Below are 25896 nucleotides of genomic sequence, written 5' to 3' on the forward strand. Positions count from 1 at the left end.
CACTTCCTGTGTGACATCAGGGATAATGCCAAGGAGGGAAGGTAAGAGCCAGAAGGAAAGGAAGGAAAGCTGGAGGCTGCTAACATTCATGGTTTCATCGAGTCAACATTAGCCTAGCCTCAGGGCTAAAAAACACACAGTCGCTAGCACTTTGTCCTCGGTCGAGCAGCGAGACGTGTCAAATACTTTCAAATGTCCAGCCAGCTTTAAGCACTGACGTCGTCGACGACCCCGTGCAGTCTGTTCCTAGTTCTCCCGCCCCCCCGCTCATCAGATACGGGGACGAACAACTTTTCCAGCAGAAACAAAACAGCAGGACGATCTCAGCTGCGTCCACATCACACTTCCTCCTCAGACGTCAGCCGTTTGTCCCGGGCGAATCAAAGTGACTTCTTTCCTGTTTAATACAGAATCCCTTTTCAGAGGTGCATCAAAGAGTTAATGCATCTCAACCCCTTAGAGACATCTTTCAATCAATACTGTCCGTGCTAACAGCAGGTCAGCTCACGCTCTGTATCTAGTTCCCCCTGACTGCCTCAGACGTGAACCTGCGGCCATGAATCCAAAGACGCAGCTCTTTCTCCGTCTCTCAGGACATCTCAGAAACCTCAGCTCCGACAGCGGCGGGGACGCCTCGGCTGAAGGTCATTAAAGAATTCAATATGTTCTCCAATCAGAAGCTAACTGGGGAACACGGCAGCCTCGGAGAACTCCACATATTACAGTATGGCAGGGAACCAGCGGCGTTATAGCTCGATTACACGTATTGATCGGTGCTGGGAAATGGATGGTTTTCCAGTATGGTACCATCTGTCATCGCAGCCAACAACCAATAGTTCTCCACCAACTGGGAGACTCTTTGTCCCCTGCTGAACCAGGCTGTCAAATAAACATCCGGGTCCTGAACAGGCGAACAGAGAAAGTGCCAATAAAGTCCAGAACGTGTGAAAGATGTCGCCTCTCTCATTTGTCTCGTCCTGAAGTGAAGCCTGGAACGAGCTGAGGCGCCGTCACTAAACTTCTCCTGGTCTCGGCCCGGTTTGTTCTCTAACCGAGTGTTAATGAAGTGACGCACTTTTGAGTGCCTGCAGATTCCTCGTCCGCTGTGGCCATAAGATACAAACACATCCAGCATACACACGGCTCCGCTCGACTGTGGAGGGCCGCTAAGCCCTCTCCCGCACAACAAAAGCACCTTCTGGACTGTGTTTCGTCCAGGCTGTAATTAATTTGCAGAGTGGATTTGCTGGGCCTAATCCCACAGAACCGAGCGCAATGAGCATCCGTTGGTCCCGCTCGGAGATTGCATATGGCATTTCAGGGCAGCAGACGCACCTGGTCTCTTATGCAGCCCGGCCAATTCGTTTGGCTGTCAGGTGTTTGTCATGACGCTCGTCATCTACATGCAAACAAAGCCTCGGTAAACACATGAGGCACATTTTCCCAGCAGGGCAGGGAAACAACAAAACATTAGCAGAGTACAAAGCTCCGTCATTTACATGGAGAGAAAGCCACCAGGCCTTCTGTCTCACTGACCATGTTAATTATTCATGCACAGCTTACATGTGCTTTCATTCTAAATGTATAAACTGTTTTATCTGCTCCGTGTGCAGGTGTGCTTCATGTCAGAGGGAAGGATCCAATGAAGGCCGTCAGTGCTTTCGTTTTGTGTTAATTGCGGTCACATCCCTGATGTCCTGTGGTACTTATGATTTCACTCCTGCTGCAGATTCTTCCACCACTTTGCTGATAATCTTCACAGTCACAAAGCAACAAAAGGAAGTGGACAATGTGGACAAGCTGGGGACGTCTGCAGCTGCAGAAGAAGAACCCTGCACGGCCCCTTGAGATAAGCTTTTCTGTCTTTTATTGTTCAACACGTTTGTCTTTCTCGACTGTGTTGAACCCGGAGGAGACGAGTCTCTCAAGATAAACAGGATTTATCCAACAATGTCTTAGAAGAAAAAATCTAATTGGAAATGACAAACAGTAACAACAGAAGCTTTTTATTCTGGCTTCATTATTTAAGCTAACACAAGTTGCCTGCTAAAGTATGCTAGCGCTACCAAGAGGACGTAGAACAGTAAAGTTACACTGCGAGAGAGTTTCTGTTTTAAACTCTGATTCAGAAGAAACATGCACGAGATGATCTCATGATTCTCTGCACTTTACTCCTCAACAGTCACTGCTGGCGTTCTGATCATTAAAATTCATGTGACTTTTAAATCAGGCTGTGTCTTTGTCTTTGTCACACACTCTGTCTCCGTCTCCTTAAAAACCTGATTCTGCAGCAGAAAACAGATAAATGTCGAGGAGTAAATTAAAACCATAAATGTCACAAAAACACGCAGACACAGGCGCAGCAGCTCCAACAACAGCTCTGATAGATGATTATCCAGCTGACACAGACGCGTGTCGCTCCCGCTGGGTGATTCATGACTGTTTGGACGCCGAGCTCCCAGAACATTCATGCCAGCTTTAATTGTCATCAGCTGTAAAGGTCCGTCCTGCGCCTCCTGCTCCTCCTGCTCTCAGCAGATATCTGCTGGGCTGCAGCAACACATCCATCATGAGACGGCATCTGTTCACCTGGAAGACAGCGTGAAACACCGACGCACCAGAACAGCCAGACGCCATTTTGTCTAACTGCTCGGATAACGTGCGGTTAATCATAAGAGAGAATATCTAAATTCCCAGTTAACCGTCGCGTCCTGCACCAACACACTACCTGGAGCAGAAAGGTTTCACCGCTGGAGAAAGAAAACATGTGTGAGGAATAAAAGGAGAGAATATATATCAGCATTCAAACATGACGTCCAGCTTCAGGCTGCTTCTTCGAGATGTTTCTCTGATCACTCAGATGTTTTCTCGTTGTTCACAAAGATGAAACGGCTGTTCAGGCTGAGTCCATCCTTCAGTCCAGCCGGCCGGTGCAGGGCCCCTCACGCTCTCTGAAACATTACACTCAAACACTGGTTTTGCCCGGAGCAAACATTTGATCTTTCTGGGCAGGCAGCAGACCTCTGTGAGATCACAAAAACTCTTTTAAAGATTAAATCATCCGCTGCCGGACAACAGGTAAATAATGTTTGGATCTTCCCTCAAGGCTTCAGTAGTTAACACGGAGCGCTGACAGAGAGCGAGGTCACACAGGTTCTGGGACAGAGGACCAGATCCAGAGGTTTGTTTCCGACGCGTCTCTTGACCGATCAGAATAAATTACTAAATCAATAATTGCTTTTTAATAAAGATTATAGCCAGCCCCATGTGAGGTTGGATCAGCCTTATGGCAGCCATATTGATGCACAGCAGGGTGTGTGCGTACACACAGGACGTGTGTGTGTGTGTGTGTGTGTGTGTGTGTGTGTGTGTGTCAGGACAGATGGGTTGTGTCAGCAGCCTGATCTTGGCATTGACAGTGATGGTATGATCTGTGCGGTTTCCTGCAGAGACTCACTGCAGCAGCACGGTGAGAGAAGCTGATGGACCGTCTGGGTCAGTGACCTTGAATGTGGTTGGCTGTTTACCGCTGATGGATGGTGTGACAGCTGCCAACAGGCTTCACTACAGCCCAACATTAATCATTCATCCTGTAGCACATCAGGAGACAATGCATCATGTATGAAAGCAGCGTGTGCTGCCACTGAACATGTGTGGATGCATGCTTTAAGTTAAAGGCAGACAGACCTACAATCACTGCGAACCATGTCCTGTGCAGGAGGAACGTCCAAAGAATGAAGAGTCACTGCTTCTTCTCTTTTGGCTCGCCTCATTTCAGCTTGTATTTGTGCTATGCTAATATATTATAGACAAAGTGGGAAATAATGTAACTTCATTAAGTCAATCTTGCTAACAGCCACTGATCTACAGACCAATCACAGTGCAGTTGTTTCTGCATATAGAACACAGTGTCGTCTGCATACAGACGGAGTCAACAATCATTAACATGTAACCCTCAGCTTGTTGTCTACATTTTTTAAATGTAAGGATCTTTCTTTGGGTTTAAATGACACTGACTGCTTAGGTAAATATAAACTGTGGCTTATGAGGCCTTTGATAAACCAACAAAGAAGATCACAAACTGTTTACAGCGTGCCTCAGGTCTCCAGTTAATCCAGATTGCTTGGCCTGAATCCAGACAACCAGTGCTTTAAAAAAAGGACACACAAGCTTAATGTGTTTGAGCTGTAAAGTTTTGGCGAGGCAGAAAGGAGAGAGACTGTGCCAAGTTTTATCATCTCCCTTTTGCAGCAGATAAATATGCAGATTAAAACCCAAATCACCACCAAGACACGCGTTAGGAGGCGTAAGGTAAGCCACCCAGTCTGCAGAGTTTGGCAGATACTATTAGCACAAGAGATATTGGTGAAGCCTGTTTGATTACACCACAAGGATACTCACAAAGCGATTACGTCAAACCTCTCACTACTACACTCTGGGATGATCAATGAGTGTTACAGCTGACACACTGTAGTTTAGTGACAACCAGCAAAGATGTGAATTCAACACAAACACTAAAGGTCTTCAGATCCTGAGAATACTTACTGATCTCATTAAAAAGGTCACACATATAAGGCAGAGACATGTTCCACAGGACTCATGATGCTGTTTCCTTCTGTAGTTCTGATCTCCTGTTCGATCCTGGAAACACTGACGTGTCTTTGTGCTCGGGCTGGGGCGATGTGCTCCTGATTCGACCCAGTGCGACCCGGGGCTCCGCTCTTCAGAAGAGACTGTGCATCACTTTAAATAATCAATGTGGCAGAGCCAATAAACAGAAGATGGAAGCTGTCATCTTGTGATAATTGGCATCGTTGTGCCTGAGCCACACACTGGCTGAGTGAAAAACATCTACAGGCGGTGTTTTTATGGGGCGCTGGGGCCTCCTGGTGAGCGGAGCTGAGCCTGTTGATGCAGAGCTAAATCAAGTTACTGAGACCTGAAACTGTCATGTTCTGTGCGACTCAGATTACAGTGTTGTGGAGCGAGCTACACCTTCAAAGATGGTGATTAAATTAGTGGAGAACTGGGACAGGTACACCGTCTGATGGAAACCAGGAAACTGTTGTTACTGTTTATAACAAATATCCTCCATGTGGCACGTCGATGAATAAAACATCGACCCAACATTTATTTCCTTTCTTTACGTGCCTCTAACCTGGAACTCCAGGCGTATGTTGAAGTGGCACCGACAATCTGCAACCAATCACAACCGAGACGCAGAATCACAAACGCTCCAAGGCATTCATCAAAGCACAGCCTGATTGTGTTGACGCGTGTTTAACTGGACATACATGGTTTGATGTAATCCTGCTTCAGACGTGTTTCTGATCAACTGAGACTTTAACTGAATTTCAGCTTCGCCGTGTTTGTTTGTCTTGCAGTATACGGGGGAGGCAAGGACTGATTAACTCCTCCCCCTCTCAGGAGATCGTTTGGATGAATTCCTGACATGTCCACATTTTAGTCGACTGTCATCAGGCTCTGACAAAGTTGAAGCAGAGCCATCGCTGACTCTCTAACTTCAGAGCCTTTATGTGGCTAACATGGCGTCCAACAATGCCGACGATGACACATCTCCTCCTACAACCATTAACAAAATGTTACGCACAATTCTTTAACTGTAAGTGTAAATGCTCAAAGCTCAGTTATCCCAGGTCATTATATGCAGGTGAGTGGTGTAGATCAACTTCCTGTTGTCTGATATGTAAGTAATGCTGTGCGTTCTTCTTTCTAAAGAGAGGTTAGGTTAATGCAAAAACACACCTCCCACACTGCTACTCCTACACCTTCTTTGCTTTACATAACTTGACTTCCCACGCGCTCGACGGCCGGAGCAGATGAGTCCAAATAAACTCCTGATCATGTGGGCTTACACAAACATCACCTCCTGTAGGAACAAGTATGAATGAATGAGAACAGTCTGCAACACCACAAGATGGAAGTTCTGACCATTTAAAGCTTGTGGGCTGATGGGTGATTTACCCTGCATGTCCCAACACATAAAACAATACAAACCTGTAACACACCATCTGTGTGACTGTTTCAGGAAGTTGTTCTCTGTCAGGCGTGCGCGCTCCGATAAAGGCCTACGTCACGTGGAGGACTCGGGAACACTTCCGAGCTTCCAGAGGGAATGTTCTCCATAAATAGAAACCCTGCGATGGGGATCGTTTGTCTTATGAAAATGAGAAACTGTTGTCCATTTAGAAAATCAGGGCCAAAAGGTTCAACTACGCCTTGAAGGGAACTTAAATGAATCTGGCAGGAAGGTCAGAGTAATGAAATAATGAACAAGCAACGTGATTAATGAGGAAGAGACCGTATTTGCATATTGGCCGTTGGGAAAAACCAAAGAGTGGCTTCGTTTTGTTGAGAATTTTTAAATGAATCCAACATTTTTCAGACCCCAGTAATCTGTTTCTTCTGGGGCCAACTGTGATTTGTTTTCTAAAGATGTTAATACTCATTTATTCTTTCAGTGGATTATCACTAATGCAGTCCTTGTTACACTGTCTGCCCTGCAGTGGTCATTAAGAGGCCTGGCAATGCTCGCATGAAAAAGTGAGTAAAAGCCAAAATTGTCCGTGTCAAAGCTTTTGTTCGTGTTAACCCGAGGAAACATTTCAGAACTGGCTGCGCTGGTCTGTGGCGGCGTCCTGGGAGAACATGAGCAGGGAGGAGATTACCTGCAACAAGCCGAGCATGATCCAGACGGGATGAGACAGAGGCATGGATCACCTGGTCCTCACTGAGGGCAGACGATGCCTTCAGCCCTGAGCTGCAGGAAACCGGCCTTCACAGAGAAGCTTCTTTATATTCATGAAATGTAAGCGAGTGAATAACGGCCAATAAGAGCTGCACCATTATTATTGTACTATTGTGACTGAACACTTCCCATTTCACCTCTGATGTCCTCACAGCAGAGAAAACGTTTGGATCGATCACTTTGTGCCGCTGTAAGAAGTTGACGGTGTCTGTGGATTGTTTGAATACATCTACAAATATTAACGACGAGTCAATCACAGGATCCAGAGCTGCTTCAACACGTCACTGGGGCTGCACGGTTCACAGGCCGATGGATGCTGTCATCCACGTTATCCCTCGATCAGGATCAATAAAGATGATCTTATCTCATATAAGAAATATTACAAATGTTAATGTTAAACAAATAATAATAAGGTTATTATAAAAAGGTTTTTGTTCCTTACATCAGCTCTGTATATCACTCTCCCTCTCCGCTGAACAAGGTAAATAAGAAGGAACATTGTGAGCGTGAGTCACAGGTATAAGAAGCTTTTGTAATGCTGGACGGGCTTGACCAGGTGTGGCAGTTCTAGGGCAGTGACTCAGGTGAGGTGGAGGCTAGTGATAGTGAGTTCATAGCTTCATTTACCGGCAAATAAGACGACTTGGTGCAGCAGAGGACAGTCACGGTGAAACAGCAAAATAAATGAGAACAAAAAGCACAAAAATCGAGTGTGAAACTAAATCAGAATCTACGCAGCCTGAAATACTCGCACAGATTTTATGGAGGCACCATAATTTTCTGGTTAAGACAATCTTGGAACAAACTCTGTGTTTCTGTCTCTTCCAGTTTTCTGCAGCTTCATGTTCGTTCTTTCCAAGGAAGGCTTGAAAACCGAAACATTCCCGCTGAATATTTTAAACACTCGAGTGATTTTTTATGTTTTTCAAACATTCACAGACAGAAACTCAGCATCTCACTTATTCTTTTATGTTGAGTCCTTTTTATCCAGCGAGCTGCCACAGAGTGCCGAGTCACGATTCACATTTATCGTTATGTTTCTGTCTCTGTATTCAGCTAACTTCATCTGACAACACATGTGGGAGGATGCTGCTGTGCATTCTCCAACCAGGAGAAGTTTGGTCGATTATATCAGGATATATTCAGCATCTCACCTTCCAGGAAGTCGACACCTGACCGTCTTCAGGACCTTTAAAGAGCCCAGACCAAAGTGCACAACAGAGAGAGGTGAGGGTCTGCACACACTGAAGGTCTCACAGTGCATGTTTCTAACTCCAACGCCTCCTCCTCTCTGCAGGTCTGCTCATCCAGAGCGAGAAATAAAGACCCCAGAGACTCAGCACATCTCACTCTGTCACACAGATAAACAGAGAGAGGAAAAACAACAGCCAATAAAGAGAGAGAGAGACAGGAAAGAGGTCAGGCGTGGAGAGAGGGAGAGACCGGGGGAGTCCGAGCGAGTGGAAACACACTGTTCCTGTCTGACACGCTCAGGCCTCACCTCCAGCTGACGCTCCCTGCAGCCAGGTCCTTTCACAACTTATCACACTCCAGGAAATACTCCGGCCCGCCAGGAACGCACTGCCAAATCGAATAATTACTCTGCAGACCTGGGTGACTGTTGCATTAAGAGAGCGTATTCACATTTACAGTCTCCAGTCACTGTGACCCCCAGTCAAAATTGTCAATTTAATCATAATTAATAACGGCACCGCTGCAGCATTTCAATCCTCAGAGTCTCAGTCATTAAAATGGCTCCGAGAGCTCCTGGACTAAACTGTCTGCAGGAAGTAATCAACTTTGGACAGGCCTCAGTAACTCACTAATACTCCACCTACGAGGAGGAGAGGTGACTTTGTCCACAGGAAACTTCATGTGACTTTCTGGGACCATTTGTGGGTCAAACGTTCAACGACACGCTTTCTGTTTTTATTCCTCTCAATGAATGGAAGGGGCCCGAGCGCAGAGAGGACGCTGCTGAAATATACAGAGTCATTCTTCTTTCTTCTTACAAATATATATCGCCGAATACCGACGTGTGCAAAGCGCTCAAAGAGTCACAGAACTTTTTTACGGGTCTTCATGGGCTCAGATGAATGAGCCGCCATACTTCCTAGATGTAAGAAATTTGGTAGGCGTGTATGTTATATCAAGAGCTGCAAAAAGCCTGTTGGAGCTTTGGCCAAAACAACAGGAAGTCGGCCATTTTGAATTGATTTATAACTGAGGTGCATTCTTTGTCATTTCCTGGGATCAGACTTGATGGACTCCTCCGCGTGCTTCATCAGATCTTCCCCAAACTTTGTCATCACATTGAAAACACCCTGAGGATTAACAGTTATTCACATTGTTGAGATAGTTGTACCTCAAACATGATGTGTCCACTCTGCCCCAAACGATCAATGATTTCTAACAGCCCTGATCTGAACAGTCAGTCGTAGCCCGCTACGTGATCAACAAAGACACAGCAGCTGCAACACACCTGTAAGTACGACGCTGACCGAGCGCTGCTTCAGCTTGTAGTCTAACACGAGCAACTGACATTGATCAAAGTGTTATCTCACAGATTGTTATATTACAAAGCAAGAGGCTGGCTGTGCTCACCTTGAAAGCTCCCGACCGACAGGTAAAGCCAGGTGAGTGCTGGGATGAAGAGCAGGGCGAGGGAGGCCGCCAGGAACTTCCTGCGCCCGCGACACATTCCCAGCATCCTCTGGACCGAAGCGAGTGGAAAGAGAGGTGAAGTGACCTCTATGTGGGCAGCAGCTGTTGTCCAGGCTGATTCATGGCACTGAGAGAGAGAGAGAGGAGAGAGAGAGAGAGAGAGAGAGAGAGAGAGAGAGAGAGAGAGAGAGAGAGAGAGAGGGAGAGAGAGAGAGAGAGAGAGAGAGAGGGAGAGAGAGAGAGAGAGAGAGAGAGAGGGAGGGAGAGAGAGGGAGGGAGAGAGAGAGAGAGAGAGAGAGAGAGAGAGAGAGAGAGAGAGAGAGAGAGGAGAGAGAGGAGGTTAAAGAGGTAGCAGACACTTCACTTCCTGTACAGACATGATTACGGATGAGCACATGACTCCTGCTGCTGCCACAGAAAAATACGGCTCCTTCTTTTATTGATTGATTTACTCGATATTTGAACGACTGTCAATCATAATCATAGAATAATAAAAGACAGAAAGCATTAAAAAGTAGACACACGCTGGTTTACTGCCCGAGCCGCTGAAGAAGCTCGAGCCAAGACATTGTTCAACAAATCCTTTTCAGCATCCATGTCACAAAACGTCGTCCGTGCGCCTTAAACACATAAAGTAACACATCATTCTCCGACTGTGTTTTGTTCACCTGCACAACAAACAAAACTCTGGCATGTAAAACATGTTGGCTGCTTGAGTCTGACAGTTTCACCTCCTCACACGCTGGACGCTGTTAATCTCCCCCCATGCAGACAAAACGTCTGATCGCATTAACAGTAGATGATGTCACTGACAGTAATGAGGCACACAGGTCCGTTTGTAAAGCTTACTAAGAAGCATGTTATACAGACGTCAGAGTTCTGTGCAGAGGGCTGAACGAGCGCGGGCTCAGTGTCGGTTTGCATGAATAACACCCGGATACATATCTGCTAAAATATTCTTTATTTATAAAATAAATCACACAAATAAACACATCGTAGTGTAGTTATAGTTCAGCCTTAAACTGAAGTAATGTGAGTCATTATCAGTGTGTTGTAAAATCCGCACTAACTTTGGCGTGACAGCGCTGCAGACAATCAAACACATTAGGTGCCATTTGTTTCTTAATAACACTGAACACCATTAAACAGGTTTTTATCTGTTGTCCAAACTGAAACTAAATGAAGTGATTAAAGAACAAATGAGCAACAACGCTCAGGTCAGCTGCTGTTTCCTCTGATTACATGTTTGAGGTCAAACAAACGGAGCAGACGAATCCGGCTCATTCAATTATTCACAGCGAGTTTAAAGGAGACGGTCGGACTCAGTCTGGACCTGCAGACCGCGCGGAACAGCTTCTTTAATACATGTTGCATAAACCAGGAGCTCACTGTAATCGGACTTTGATGACCCAAACTAATGTGTCAGTTTGTGGTGCGATGCCGAGCAGACAGTGTGGAGGTCTCATTATATGATATCAGTCCAAAGCCTCTTTCAGTTACCACCACTTTTGTCCAATTAGCCGTTTGACCCCAGTCGATTTTTAATCTGCACACAGACTGCCCGGGGATGAAACACAATACCTCCGGCCGGCTCACACACGGGCCAGGATGCCAATTACCGCGGTGTCACCCAGGAAAGAGCAGTGGAGGGAGTGCATTTAAACTCGGAAAGTATTTCCAGCGCTCTTCCAGCTCGTGCCGACTCTCCGGGGTGTCGTGGCCCGGGCGGAGTGAAGAGTGAGACGGGGTTAAACGGGGCTGAAGGAGATTAAAGTCTGAAGCACGACGAGCGCGGCTTTGATAGGACGACTATGAATCATTTCAGCGGCTCCTTAGCTTCTGACCCCTCTGTGATATTAGCTCTCCACTGGATTCTGTGATTTACATTGCAAATGCTGCTCTGAGGAGATTTATTACCATATTCAAGTGAGGTGTCAGAGGCCTGAGTAAGCAGAGGCAGCCAGCAGAGACGTGTGAAGAGACATAATGTAGTGAAAACAGAGGGTCAGGGATATTTTGGGTTCTTTGTTATCAGCTGTCAATGAGAAGAGTTGGCATGCATCATCAGCTGAGACAGCTCTGCAGCAGGCTCCTGCAGACGCATCAGTTCAGATGTTTGTGAGGAAACAAAAGCAGGAAGTGACCTACGGCTGAGACGTGTGCGAGCAGGCTGCTCTCTCTTTAGCGGCCCCGTATGGATCTGTTCAGAATGTGTTGGAGAGTAAACCTGAAGCCTGGGAGCCACAGAAACCGGCTGTCACGTGATTTGTTTACTTTTGCATTTGCACATGAAACCAGCCGGACTGAGGCCGGGCCAATCACAGCTCACATCAGGAAGGTTCAACGGCTTTTAAGGAATTTTTGTACAACAAAGATGGCTGCCAATGGTAGGGAACAGGACGTTGGCTGTTGCATGCTGAATATCATATCGAACCAGAAGACATATAACTGGATGTTGGTGATAGCTACCTAGCCATGCAGCCTACAGCTACATCACACATCTTGCTGCTCTGATTGGTCGTCCGGAGGCATTGAGGTGAGTGTCCTGAGAGAACACTCCTGTGAAAGGGAATTCGGACCTCTTATAATTGTGGAACTGCTCTGGTGGTCAGGCTGGTGAAGAGGAGATTTACATGGAGATTAGTTTAAGTTAAATTATATTCTGCAGCTGACGTTTGTTTGGCTTCCTGCTTTTGTCTCCAAAATTCAACGTTATTGTTGATCAGATGATAAACAGTTCAGGTGATTTGCAGAAGAGAAGTTTGAACATGTATTAAAACTGTTCTTGGCCCGTTTTAAAGCTTCATTACAACGCCGAGTTTCATTTGCATATTTCCACCAGTGAACATGTTTCCCAGACCTCCAGGACAGCAGAGTGTTCATCAGACTGTCTACGTGGATTTAGAGGTGAAAGCCTCCGCAGTGATGGTGGCCTGTTTCCTCCGGCCTCAAAGAGTCTGTAGATATCTTCTGCCACTAACGCTCCCTCAGCCACTGCTGGATCCACTAATAGTCACGTTCTTTAGAGACACAGATTTAATCGAACAGCTAAATGAGGAAACAACATGAGGCCCGTATCCCTGCTTCATTGTACTCCTTGGCTGCACCATGAGGCCCCGCTCCTCCCTAAAACTCCCAAACATTTACTACCTGAGAGGCGGACGGGCGAACACTCACATCCAGTCCTCTCTAATGTCCCGCAGTAACACAAGTAATGTGGTTTCCATCGTCTGCCGTCGGATTTACAGCCGCAGCTCGAGATGTCGATGCGAGCCTCCCCGCACGGCTCAACAGTGAGTTAATAGAAATAGAATTTTATATCCACAGCTCAATAGTAAATAGCTGTGTGTTGACACTAAAAGTGATGAGCGATGATTATGGGAGCAGAGCTTTATTGGAGGAAGAAGGCGATGGGGGAACATGCTGCGAGAGTCTGATTGAATTGTTCTGTGTGAATGAAGGCGCCGCGGTGGAGCCGAGATGCTCCGAGATGCTGGATGGAGGTGAGAGCTATAAACGGATCTGACAGATGTTTTTATGAGTCTGCAGATGAAGTGAAAGCGGCTCAAACCGAGACGTGAAAAGGACAAAGAACGCGATTCAATCAGTCCGACTCGGTCGATTCTAATCTGTAGAAGCTGTGAGCTGTTTTACACCTCAGTTACAGCAGCCTGAGTCGCACCTGCTCACTGTGTCAGTGCATCATGCACGGGGACAGGTGAAGGCTCAGCAGGTCAAAGGGTTCACTGACCCAAATCATAAAGTGCATGTTTTCTCTCGTCACTCGATCCGTACATTCAAGGTTATAAAACACATCTCTGAGGTTCAACACAGAACAATGAAGGCAGATAGGACACCTGCTGGGGGGTCCACAGTGCTCGCTGTAAACAGCTCTACCTGGGACTACTTTCTCCCACAACAACAGTCCCCATGACGACTGTTTAGAGTGGATTACCTGGGACTGTCCAAGTTAAGAGACAACCTGGCTGTCTTGTTGCCTGCATGCGCTCATCTCGACACACATCCCAACGTTCCCATATTTTGGGAGGGATTTTGTTTGGGCCTTTATAAGACGGGACAGTGAAGAGTGACAGAGAGAGAGAGGGCATGACATCACTGACTCTCTGCTGTCAGGAGCAAAGGCCGAGGTCGCCTCAGAACCTGGAATGGACCGTGTTGGGTCGGTAAAGTAACCAAAGCAACCAGCTGACTTTGACATGAGAGGACCACCAACCAGCAGTCATGTCACAGTCATAGACAGTCTCGTGTTAGTCACATAAAAACAACAAAGTCCTGTCACACTCTTTCCCCTCTCTTTCCCTTCGTGCTGAACTTTTGCTCCTCCCGTCAGTGCCTCCATTAATAACTGGAGAGTCGGACCGATGATCTCTCCCCCCACAGTACTCTCAGAGATCTGGACTGGGTTCATCATCACTACTCCATCATGCTTCTGTCAGGCCTACCACTGTGCAACCAATCACCCCGATGTCCGAGATAACCAGAGTATCCAACTGAAAGTTTCCATTAACCACCTGCTGGTTTCTCTCTGATAGCACCATCGACCGCGCTCTGCAGGGGGCCTGTCCTGCATGTTATTAATAAAGCTGTTTCACACTGACGAGGTCTAATCAAGGCTGGAACGTGTCTTCATCTGCAATGTAGTAAATCTGCACTGATGCCCTTTGCAAACTCGAATGAACGTGTCAATTTCAAACTTGTGCGCAGGAAGCTGATGCGAACGAGAAGCTCGTCTGACTGATGCAACCAATACTGACGCACCAATAACAAAGTCTATATTAGAGATGTAGAACAACAAATTCAAACGGTTTGTGAGGTTAAATTGATGCAAGAACAATAAGAATTAACCAAACATGTTGAGTCTGTGTGGTCAGTGGACTTCTCACATGCTTGACAGCAGCAGGAGTCTCTCTAATATAACCAGAGTTTGGTCCACACTGGCTCACAGTTACATCAGTGATACAAATGATTGTGCATTATTTTCCTCAGTCAGAACAGGGAGAGAGAACACAGTTCAGTTGGTTTTATCTGACCGTGACCTTTAGGGCAGCGAGCAGCCAAATGTCTGGTTAAAGTCAGCTCCTCTGAGTCCGACGCTCCGCCTCGCTGCCTGAATGTATAACTCCTCTTTGATGTGCAGAGTTATCCCTCCACCATCCAACCATCAACACGGCTGAGCGTCCGAGAAGCAGAGACGGTTCACACCTTTCCCTCAGCATTCAGAGCTGAACAAAACAGGAAGTGATAAGACCACACTGAGCATGACCGAGCATTCTGTATTACAGCCGTGCAGTCGGGCTGGAGTACGAGGATGAAGAGCGGCCTCTGTTCAGCGGGGGCCAGCAGAGAGGAGAGACTCTCTCTCGACATGATAATTAAGAGTGGCCGCGGGTCAAAACAATCCCCATCATCCTGACAGGAGTACAGAACGTACCCGGGACTAAACGGCTCCTGTCTTATCTACACAGAGGACAAAAATATATTGATTGTGCAGGGAGGAGCTGCCTCCAATATCACTGTTACCTTAGCTGTGCACTCATTAGTATTCTGTGATCGTAGGGAGGGCTGTGTGCACTGCAAGGCAAAGGAGGCTCTACAGTATGTATGTCACTGGTGCTTTAGAGGCAGATAAAGACGTTTAGAGGTGAATATCCTCAGCAGTGAGGTGTACAACGGCTGCTTCTCATTTAAATCAGCTTACTGAGCTGAGGAGAGCTACCTGCAGCTGCTCCTGCTGCAGCATTAAGGTTTAACACACCTAAAGCCCAGCTCAAAGAGAAGCCTTAAGTCTGCGTGATTAGTGGTTTTATTTTGGAGGAAGTCGCGGTTTACCCACGAATTATGGGCTAATTCAGGAACGTTGGAACTAAAGTGTAATATACATATTGTTGTCCATACCTGTCAGTCAAATCAGGGCTGGTAGTAACAAATTAATATTAAGGATCTGTGAAAGAAGCTGCACCACGAGTGAGACAGGGAGACAAGGAGAGAAGCACGAGCAGTCCAACTTATTCACAGGAAAACGTGCGTCCAATAAAACATCTTCCTTGAAAGCAAATGCTCAAAGTCTTTGTTGCTCCCTTGCATGACGAACGCATGGGCCATCGTTAGCATATAGCCTATATAGCCTACTTAGCATATAGCCTATAGCAATAACAGCATGGTCGTGGTGAAGACAAAGATCTTGTGCAGGAAGGGAGAGGACGAGAACTTCAGCCTCCTGCATCAACGTCACATGAGCGACATGCCCTGCATCAGTCCGACCTCCGCGTCCTTTACTGCTGCTTCAGCACCGTCACAGACTCATCCATCAGAACGTTTGCCAAACATCAAGACAACGTTTGGATCTAATAAGAGCCAAACGAAGCCAAAAGACAAAACAGAGAAAAGGAGGAAGAAAACCAAGCAGGAGAGTCCGCGTGCTGCAGACATCAGCGTGACTCATTTCACTGAGACTGTGAAGGACACTGAACGTGAACCTGAAGTTTCTGTCTGCACACATGTTCAACCACACAAACTGAAACCAGAGCTCAGTGCAGTTTGCAGCGTACCTGGGGACCAGGCCGAGCACAGGTGAAGGTTAGTCGACCTCACTGTGCTTCAGGTTAGACCTGAATCTAGAGTCTTTTAGCAGGTATGCTAACAGCAGACACCGTGTATGTGGCAGTTCTTATTTCTTTATCTGTGCAGGAGAACGTTGACATCAAGAAAGGCTTAATTAGTCGTCAATCTGCCCCTCGCTCTGCACCCCTCACGTAGGACACCTGTCACGAGAACGGCCGACACAAACTGTGCAGAGAAACATCTTCAGGTACGTCTGTAGAACGTGTTACCTGAGGCGAGACCTGTCCTGTTTAATGCAGACCTACTGTCATATCGTTTTAAAGCTTGTAGAGGTTATTTAACTAATGCACCAGATGGGCATTGGTTTAATACATCACAAGGAATACCCTGTTTCATGAACATATCTAAGACATGCTGCACAAGATCAGAAAACTACACTGTGTCTGTCACTTGATGCCGTTTGAGGGGAAAGATGTGTTTACACTTACAATTATGGTCAAATGCATTCAGCTCTGTGAGAGAAAATGAGGGAAAATGTCACCATCTTGATTACTTAGCAGAATGCGTCGGTGCTGCCGGTGCAGATGGAGCGTAATTTCCACATCACTTGAAACATGCAGCGAGCAACGATCACCTTCTAATGTTGGCAATAATGCTCAGCCCTACTTTCATTTGACATTAAGGAAAGGAGGAGGAGGAGGAGGAGGAACAGAAGAATTAGAAGAAGGAGAAACACACGAAGAAACAGTAGAAGAAGAAAAAGATGAAGAAACAGCAGAAAAACAAGAAGAAGAAGAAGAAAAAGAAAATTGCATTCGAGCTGTTCCAGATTCACACCTTGAATCCTCTGTCCACCTTACATGTGAGAGACGGTCCCTTTAAAGCTCACTCATCGCTGTGACAGGCGGTCCTCTGAGTGGAGAGGTTGGTTATCGCTCAGTCACAGACATCTCCGGGCTACACTTGGCATTTTAACTCCTGTTTTTATACACAGCAGAACTATACATTTATGCCACAGCTCCAAGATGAACTGCCGTTTAGTTTGGAGGGACACATGAAGCAATTAATCATGGCCGCCTCTGAGCTGGAGGCTGAGCAGGAGAAACAAAACAAAGAGAAAACCTTCCCACACTGAAACATTCATTTTCATGCTGATTCATTTCCTCCCTCGTTTCTCTCCGGTTCAAAGTTCTCTGTTGCTGTCAAAAGCCAAACAGCACCATTAGTTCAGGAAAAGTTACAGCCTGAAAACTTTCACATTGTTGGTTTGTTTCTTTAAAGGCCGACTGTTAGGGAAAACTTTTAAAGGGGAATCGTAAACCTCGGTCATAATAGATACAAAAAGACAGGCTCAGATTGTTATTCTAAGTGTGTGACAACATGACAGAAAGGATCCCTACAGAGATAGACCTTTTTGTGACAGAGGAAGATGATTGTTTTACCCACACACAGACGTTACATCGCTCTCTGCAAACACACCAGACTCCATTAAAAAAAAACAGCATTTTAGCCTTGCAGAAAACCAGAGTTGCCTCGACCTGTTAGTTTGTTTGTGTCATTTTGTTACTTTGGTGTTTTACATTATTAGTTCAGATCCAACAGAATATCTGTGTAACACAAAATAACACAAGCAAACTGACCAATCGAAGCAGAAGAAGCCCCGAGAAACGCCCTGTTCTGCAAGATAAAAATCAGTGTTTTTCTGAATGGAGTCTGGTGTGTGTGCAGAGAGCAATGTAACGTCTGTGTGTGGTTAAAACAATCATCTTCCTCTGTAACAAAAAGGTCTATCTCTGTAGGGATCCTTTCTGTCATGTTGTCACACACTTAGAAGAACAATCTGAGCCTGTCAGTGGAAACAACAAGAACTGTTAGTGGACGACCTTTGACCCATCAAGGATTATGTTGCAGCCATCACAGCCTGTTTCACTGCTGCAGGATGAACACATCTACTGGAGACGTTCACACACTTTTCATACCTGTGAGTCATTCAGACCGCACACATGGTAAAAATATGGCCAATGTTTATACATAACAGAATTACCCTTTAGGTGACTCTTCGGTGATCAGTGATCTGTTGATGATGTCTGACCTGCAGATAAAAGGAATCTTTGAACTCGTCTGGTTTCTTAAGTTTGTGAAAAATAAGATTAAAATTGTCCCTGAGTCATGTTCTGTATGTGGCAGTGTCCTTGTGCTGCACCCCCAACCACCTCCAAACACACACACACACACACACACACACACACACACACACACACACACACGGAGAGGAAAGTAGGGCAGGGACTAAAAACAGAAATGGTGTCATCAGTGTGTTCCCTGTGGAAGCTGAGGACTGTCAGCGCGGAGGGCGACACGCAAACACAGGAGCAGCTTCTAATTAGCAATGAAATAAAAGTCTACCAGAGACGCTGTGATGTCTGCATTTCACTCTGAACAACAAACACTTCACAGGTCTGTTAAAATAAGAAAAACTGATCATTATGTTTTCATTACATTCAGAAGGATGGCTGGAAATACAAGTCCTGTTTCCCTCTGAAGAACACTTTGTCTACATTTGAGTTTGTGCTCACTTAAACGAGCTATTTTGAGTGCTTTATTACCGACAAGTATAACAACATGCAATGTACCACAAGGAAGAAACGCTGGACACTTCTCACCATCAGTGATCTCCAATTCGGCTTAGAGGAAGAGAAGACGACGTGTCGCTGGCACAGAAAGGAGCATAATTCCACTTTGTGTAAACCAGGGGGGGAAACTACAGCCGACACCAGCAGGTGAAAGTTACAGCACGTTCGTTTTTATTCACTTTTTGGGAATAATGCTCCAAAAAGAAGCTGTTAACTGTTGGAAGTGTGATTTCTATTAAGTGCAAAACGACCATGTTAGATCCGTTACCGTTCTCTCTGCAGTTCGTTCTGCAGTTCAAGTAATCTTTCTCATTAACAGTAATCTGTTACTATGAAATAAATCACCGGTTTTCTCTTTTCCTTTTGTCTCCACAGAAACAGAAACTCCCTGAAGCTCTGTTTCTGTTTCTCTCCTCCATCTTGGCAGGTCGCTGCGTACCTGCAGAAGGTAAACACAGCTGTGTCAGTGCGCATGTGTAGCTAGCTGACTCAGCTAGCGAGCTGTCAGAGAGGACAGCGTTTACTTTGTGTAAATATTCACATGATTCTGAATGTTTGGGTGAAAGGGACGAGAACAACATGACGGTGAAATGTAAGCTGTGTCTGGAGGAGAAGTGCTCGTCAGCTGTGAAGAGCTCGACTTCAAACGTGAAGAAACATCTGCAGCTAAACACAGCTCCACAACACTGGTGGGACTAAGAGCCTGTGTTGTTGTCATGGAAACAGCTGTGCCCAATACTGTATGCCTCTGCGCAGTTCACTGTCAGTCTGTTAGCATCATAAAGAGCTGTAAAGGTTATACTGCGTCTGTCAGTCCTGTTATCAGGCTGCAGATTTACAGATTATGGGCCGTAACCGAGGCGACGCAGAGACGGTAGAGTCGATACATTCAAAGGCAGACGTACAGCAGGCTGCACGCCGTCCTGATGATATAACACACATGTGGAACGAGTCGCAGAGGGGGTTAATTTTTGGTGATCTAACATGTTACTTTACTCAGGAGGTAACGCTGTCATGTAAAGACGTACTTATAAAAGTAACGTTACCCCTCACTGGTACTAACAGTCTGAAGCCCTGTTAGCGGCTCTGAGAGGCTGTGAAGTGACGGCTGCTTCAAATGTTAGCAAAGCAAATAACATTTCAACGACAGATGATGTTCATGAGGAAATACTGAAACGTACACCTGATGTCCCTGAACGCCTCATTCAGATGAAATCAAGCTGAGCTTTACAACATGAGCAAACACAGATAGGACCGTCCTGTGTTTGTTAATCCTCCTCCTCCTCCTCCTCCGCCTCCTCCTCTTCTCCTCCTCAGACAAACTGTTTTATCACAGCAAACACCTCCTGTTGGTCTCCACTCCCTGGAGACGTCCTGCGGCTCGCTGAGGTTCAGCACAAACATTAAAAACAAATAAAGAAGTAAAGTCCAACAGCCTCTGTTCTATTAAAAGACTCATAATTACCCTGCTGCTATTGTTCTCCTTGCGCTCTATTCCCAGGTAACGAGAGGGACAACATAACAGAGTCTAATAATATAAAGAAATCCAATCACTGTCGGCAGCACGCTGCAGCACAGCCTCAAACACCTGAGCTGAATCAACACCTGAGAGAGTCCACAGAGAATAACTAAAACATGAGGAGCTCTGAAAGATTTACAGCAGAGCTGCTGTTCTGGTTTATTTGGTCAAATCTGAAGATCTCTGCTGTAACCCCCAAAACAACAGAGAGGAGAAACAATGGAGGTGAAGGGAGTCGTGTTTGTGGAGCTCACAGCGCGACACGTCCTGTGGAAACAGCCCGACTCTTGCAGACAGCAGGTCATCGAGCTGCAGACGTCGACTTCAGTCAGACTTCAGTCATGAAACTGAAGACTTGTGGGTCAGAATCGTTTGTTCCTACGGAGCTCAGGTGGACTTCAGACTCAGAACCAAACCTGCCCTATAATGGTCTTTAAGATAAGACCTGACTGAACCCATCACCTACATGTTGAGACCCGTCCACATGCATTACTTCATCAGATCATCAGCTGCCTTCACATCTCCGAGCTGACGCAACACATTCACTACACTGTCTCTCATCAGCCCTGAGCATCGTGTCCGACAGGAGATGTTCGGATGCTGATGATTGACAGATTCAGACGGAGAAGGAGGAAAAGAATCCTTAATAATACCTGACAAAAAAAACACATAGCTTTGTGCAAACACACCCTGGGTCACATCGCAGACAGTCAGTCAAAGCATCTACAGATGCATCTTCAACACCTTCAATCTGCTTTCACACACCTTTAAATAGATCAGCTCCTCAGACCCTCCTGCAGCAGATACCAGGCAGCAGGAGCAGCATACCTGACACCACCTTTCCCCATTTCAAGACGCACTTTGGGGACAGATGGCAGAAGCTTCCAGCATTTTTCAGATGAATAAAATGACAGAAGAGGGAAGTTAAGAATCGCCTCATAAATAAGGACATGCCAGTGATTCAGTCTACGGTCGGACCATGCAGGCCCGCCAACAGGAGCATGCAGGGAGCAGTGATGAGTGAGGACCTTCAGATCAGTAATGAAGCTCAATGCTCAGAGTGAAGGCAGTGAGAAGGTGCATGCATATAAAACATCCCTGTAGTCAGTCAGGGCCATGAAAGCAGCAACAATAATTGCCTGTGCACGTTCCTGTCTTCACACACACACAGGTCCGGCTGTGAATCGACACATACTTGAATGCACGCGTGTCCCCGTCTCACTCGAGCTCTCAGCTGCAGAAGCTCTCCGGCACTTTGGCTCGTTCCCGTAAAATCAGGGCTGCTGTGTCGCCTCATGTCTTCAGGGAGTCTGCATTCAGAGAGCTGCATCAGACGTTCAAGGACACAATATCTGAACTAACACACACTGTGAGCGACAGAGAGGAAAACGTCCCCCTGTGCGACTGCTACACAGGCAGGATGGGAACTTAAGCAGTGGAACGAGTCCATCAGAAGCCTGCAGAAAGCTCTGGAGGCCTACAGCTGACGTCCTGCAGGGTCAACACGGAGCCTCCTCCACACACATCGACAACACACACCCTGAGCAGAGAGGATGCGAGGACACCTGTGTCACATGCTGCAGCCGCACACTCTGATTTGTGGGTAATAAGTTGTGACAGCACACAGAGGTAACGAGCAGCAGATACAAGCAGCCGATAAGGAGTGTGTGAGGAGCTCTGTGGCCTTTATCTGATCACAGCTGCAGACAGAGACTCTGTGTGAGCGGCACCGAGCCGGCGCCGCGCGCTCACGGTGACATGTTTACAGAATAAAATGAATCAAAGTCAATCAATGAGAAATAATGAATAACCAATTACATCTCCAATCAGTGAGCGAGCCACTGAATCATTGTTTGTGTTCGCTCTGAATCAGCTGCTGTGATGAAGAAATATTTCGCTTTAGTGGCATTTAGAGGCTGTGAGATAATTACTGCGTTAGCACTGAAGCTAACAGGAGGAAGAACAGAGTCTCTGCCCTCGCTGAAGAATGAAGACAGATACAACTGTTAATGACAGGGTGCTCATGTGCACATGTGCAGAAGAGCTAAACTGTACTCCTGCAGAAAAAGACAGTCAGTCAGGGAGCCTGTGTGAATGAGCCTCACACACACACACACACACACACACACACACACACACACACACACACACACACACACACACACACACACACACACACACACACACACACACACACACACACACGATCATGACCTGTACACTGAAACTGAAGTATCCATAGAGCAAAGACATTTTACGTTGACTTCAGTACCACCAGGTGATGCACACTGTGTTAATGTTGTTAGGTTTGACTGATAGGTATGTGTTACACAGCATATTATGATGCAGGGGCTACAGTTCAGTGTGGAGATGCTGCGACATCATAAGCATTCCTGCCTGTCTTCTGTGTTGTGACAGCAGCATCACGTGCTTCTTTCTCCCCATCTTAGTTCATGTTATGATGAAGTGGAAGAGTCAAACAGCTGCAGACACATTAGATCACCGGGCTCTGAAATGGACTGTACTTATGTCTCTTCTCTGGTCTTGTCAGTTCACACAAAAATGTCCACACTGATGGCTCTGCCACCGGGCGCAGTCTGGGGTTCAGTGTCTCGCCCGAGGACACGTCAACATGTGACTGTCTCGACCACTCAGCCACAGCCGCCCTGAATAAACAGAACACAAAACTAACCACTGCCACTAATCTACAGGAAGAAAAAGTATTTTCTCCAAATGTTCCTTAAATCAGCGTCTCTCTCTGCATGTGACGGCCAATCCGCCTCTGGAAGACGGACGGTCTCGAGCCATCGAACAAAGCCGAGCCGAAGGTCACCCAGCAGCTCTGAGACAGACTGGAGGAGAGCATGCAGAGAGAGCTGTGATTACAAACAGGTGATTCACCTGTTCCTGACCTGTGACCTCTTCCTGAGGTAAACATGAGCATTCTGTTGTTTCAACATGAACTTGTTCCTTTGCTTAGTTCCAGCTCTGAAAAACATCTTTTGTTGACATTTTCTGCAGATAAATAGATTTGATTTAGAAGGAGAAAAGTTGTTTATAATGAAACTAAAGTTCATTTTCCTCGAACACAAACAGAAGAACCAGAGACAAACTGTTTGCAGTGGTCTCTTCATGTTTTCCAGAACATGACCCCTGTGATTCACACCCAATGACGTGTTTGTATTAAAAAATAAACTCTTAACACTTCTGTGATTTAGTAAATTCAGTTAAATGTGAGCATTAATACTCTGCCAGACCGGGCTGGTACCGCCCAGTTGGGCTTCTTTTGATGACCTTGTGCTGGGGAACGTAGCGCCGGGCTGGTCCATGATTTTTGGGCTGCTCCTGTCGACGCTCGGCGGGTCATAAACACCAAACAGGTGTAGCTCTCAGACGTACGTCGCTTTCGACCGAAGCAAACAAGCCGTCATTTTATGGTCAAACACTTCGTTCACTCGTTGTTTACCTGTTTGATTGACAGGAGTTATAATCAGTCTGTGAATAAAGAACGACCAGTTTACTTTGACGTCATTCTAAGTCACAAACATTATTTTAAGTCACATTTATCAATGAATCAATGAAGTCTTCATTTTAATAGTTTTGCTGCATGTAATGGCACATTCATTCATTTATATATTTTGGATTTTCTCAGTCTCATTCCTCCGTAAGAAGAAGAAATCAGATGTGGCGCTCATGTTGTTCAAACTCAGGCCGAGCAGTCGTACACCTCGACCCGTGTTCAGGCTTCCTTTTCCAGGAGTGAAATCGATATGATGTTCTCTCCCCGTCAGGAAAAGGTTCCTATAAGGCTTCATGCAGACATGATAGGATGGAGATGGCAGCGAGGAGGCAGGATGCTAGCATAACATTTAGCACAGGCACGAGCAGTGAAACAGCTGGGAGATAAACAATGAATGTAAGTCGGGCTGTGGAGGAGGCAGAGGAGAGCCCTGATCCACACATCGGCAGCCGTTCATGTTTTTATTTGAAGTTACACAGAACTCAGAAAGAAGCAAAGATTTACACTCAGCATCACCTGACGAAGAGGAAGAGGACACAGTGACCTCAGCATCACCTGACGAAGAGGAAGAGGACACAGTGACCTCAGCATCACCTGACGAAGAGGAAGAGGACACAGTGACCTCAGCATCACCTGACGAAGAGGAAGAGGACACAGTGACCTCAGCATCACCTGACGAAGAGGAAGAGGACACAGTGACCTCAGCATCACCTGACGAAGAGGAAGAGGACACAGTGACCTCAGCATCACCTGACGAAGAGGAAGAGGACACAGTGACCTCAGCATCACCTGACGAAGAGGAAGAGGACACAGTGACCTCATCATCACCGAGTACGAGCCCCGTTTCTACTTAATGTTGGTAAAGCCCGACGGAGGCACGGCCACGCTGCAGCCGTCCTGTGTGACATCATCAACAAAGACCAGCTGATGGAGCGGTTAACGTCCTGACCTTGTTCTGAACATGAGACCTGCTCACCTGAACACCTTCACACACTGCACCTCTACTGGTCCTCAACAACACACCTGCCAAGAGGACAGTACATCAGACAGCTGTAACATACACTGATACACATTACAACTACACAACCACAGGATAATAACATCACACAGCAGCAGCACCTTTTATTTGTTATTTACAATTAAATGAAGTCGCAGCTCTGTGGTGCAGTTTTGCGCAGCTAAATAACTGCAGCACGTCGTCAGAACAACATGTCGCTTAGGAGAGAAGCTGTCGACCCGACGACTCCTCATGTGGTCAGTTCTCCTCCTCCGTCCTTCAGGCCAGCAGCTCGCTTTCAAAGCCTCCCTGGGAGGAGCCAGGACACGAGGAGACAACACCAGTGAAGGACACGAGGAGACAACACCAGTGAAGGACACGAGGAGACAACACCAGTGAAAAGAACCCAGTGTGTATTTTTTTATCCTACTGCAGGTAGGCTTGGTCTCACCTTGTATTGCAGTGTAGGTTAGAAACAGACATCAGTACAGTTATACTTCAGAGTCAGAGGCTCTCAGGTCTGTGGTGATGACATTAAACACCCTGAGAGGTCACATGTAGGGTGTTGTAGGGGTTTCTTTTGGCTCGGCTGCTCTGCAGGACGACTCAACTGTAGGTGGGCCGAGACTGTGAGATCTACATTCCTCCCCCCTCCTCCTCCCTCCTCCTCCCTCCTCCTCCCTCCTCCTCCTCCCTCCTCCTCCCTCCTCCTCCTCCCTCCTCAGTATAAACGATTTTTGGTCCTAGTCTGAGCTCGTCTCTTGTCTGTTGTCACGTTTCTGGGCGTGTCACATTCACAGAGGAAAACTGGACTGTGCTTCAGCAGCCAGCGGGTCAGTGACAGCTGGAGGAGAGGACGGCACAACACTTATTGAATGACACACAGAGAGGACGCTAACACGGAGACGTTGACATCCAGCTGTAAGCGCACACATTACAGAAGCTCTGAGTGAAGTCTCTGTGTGTCCGACAGAGAACCAGTGAGCAGCCTCTGAGCTCCTCCCACACGTCGCCCTCTCAAAGTAAAGGTCTGCTCATTCAGTCTGAATGTCAGAGGTTATTCCAGCACATTCTCCTCAGGGCAGCAAACAGTCGTCTCCTCCTCCTCCTCCTCCTCCTCCTCCTCCTCCTCCTCCTCCTCCTCCTCCTGCTGCTGCTGATGTACATCTGGGAAACACTGCACACAATGCTCACAGTCACAGCATCACACTG

At 46.6% G+C, this 25896-nt stretch overlaps 1 protein-coding gene across 1 annotated transcript in view; it reads right to left on the reverse strand.

Annotated features, from left to right (window-relative positions):
• Positions 1 to 9479, reverse strand: part of large1 (LARGE xylosyl- and glucuronyltransferase 1) — a 59740-nt gene extending 50261 nt beyond the window's left edge. The window contains exon 1 of the mRNA XM_069671263.1: positions 9374 to 9479. Within this exon, the coding sequence (XP_069527364.1) occupies positions 9374 to 9479 (106 nt within the window). The remainder of the gene's footprint in view (positions 1 to 9373) is intronic.
• Positions 9480 to 25896: the final 16417 nt, after the last annotated feature.

Source organism: Semicossyphus pulcher, unplaced genomic scaffold, assembly GCF_022749685.1.
Source record: "Semicossyphus pulcher isolate SPU_LCO1_2020_fin unplaced genomic scaffold, fSemPul1.0.p SCAF_20, whole genome shotgun sequence".
NCBI classification, from domain to species: domain Eukaryota; kingdom Metazoa; phylum Chordata; class Actinopteri; order Labriformes; family Labridae; genus Semicossyphus; species Semicossyphus pulcher.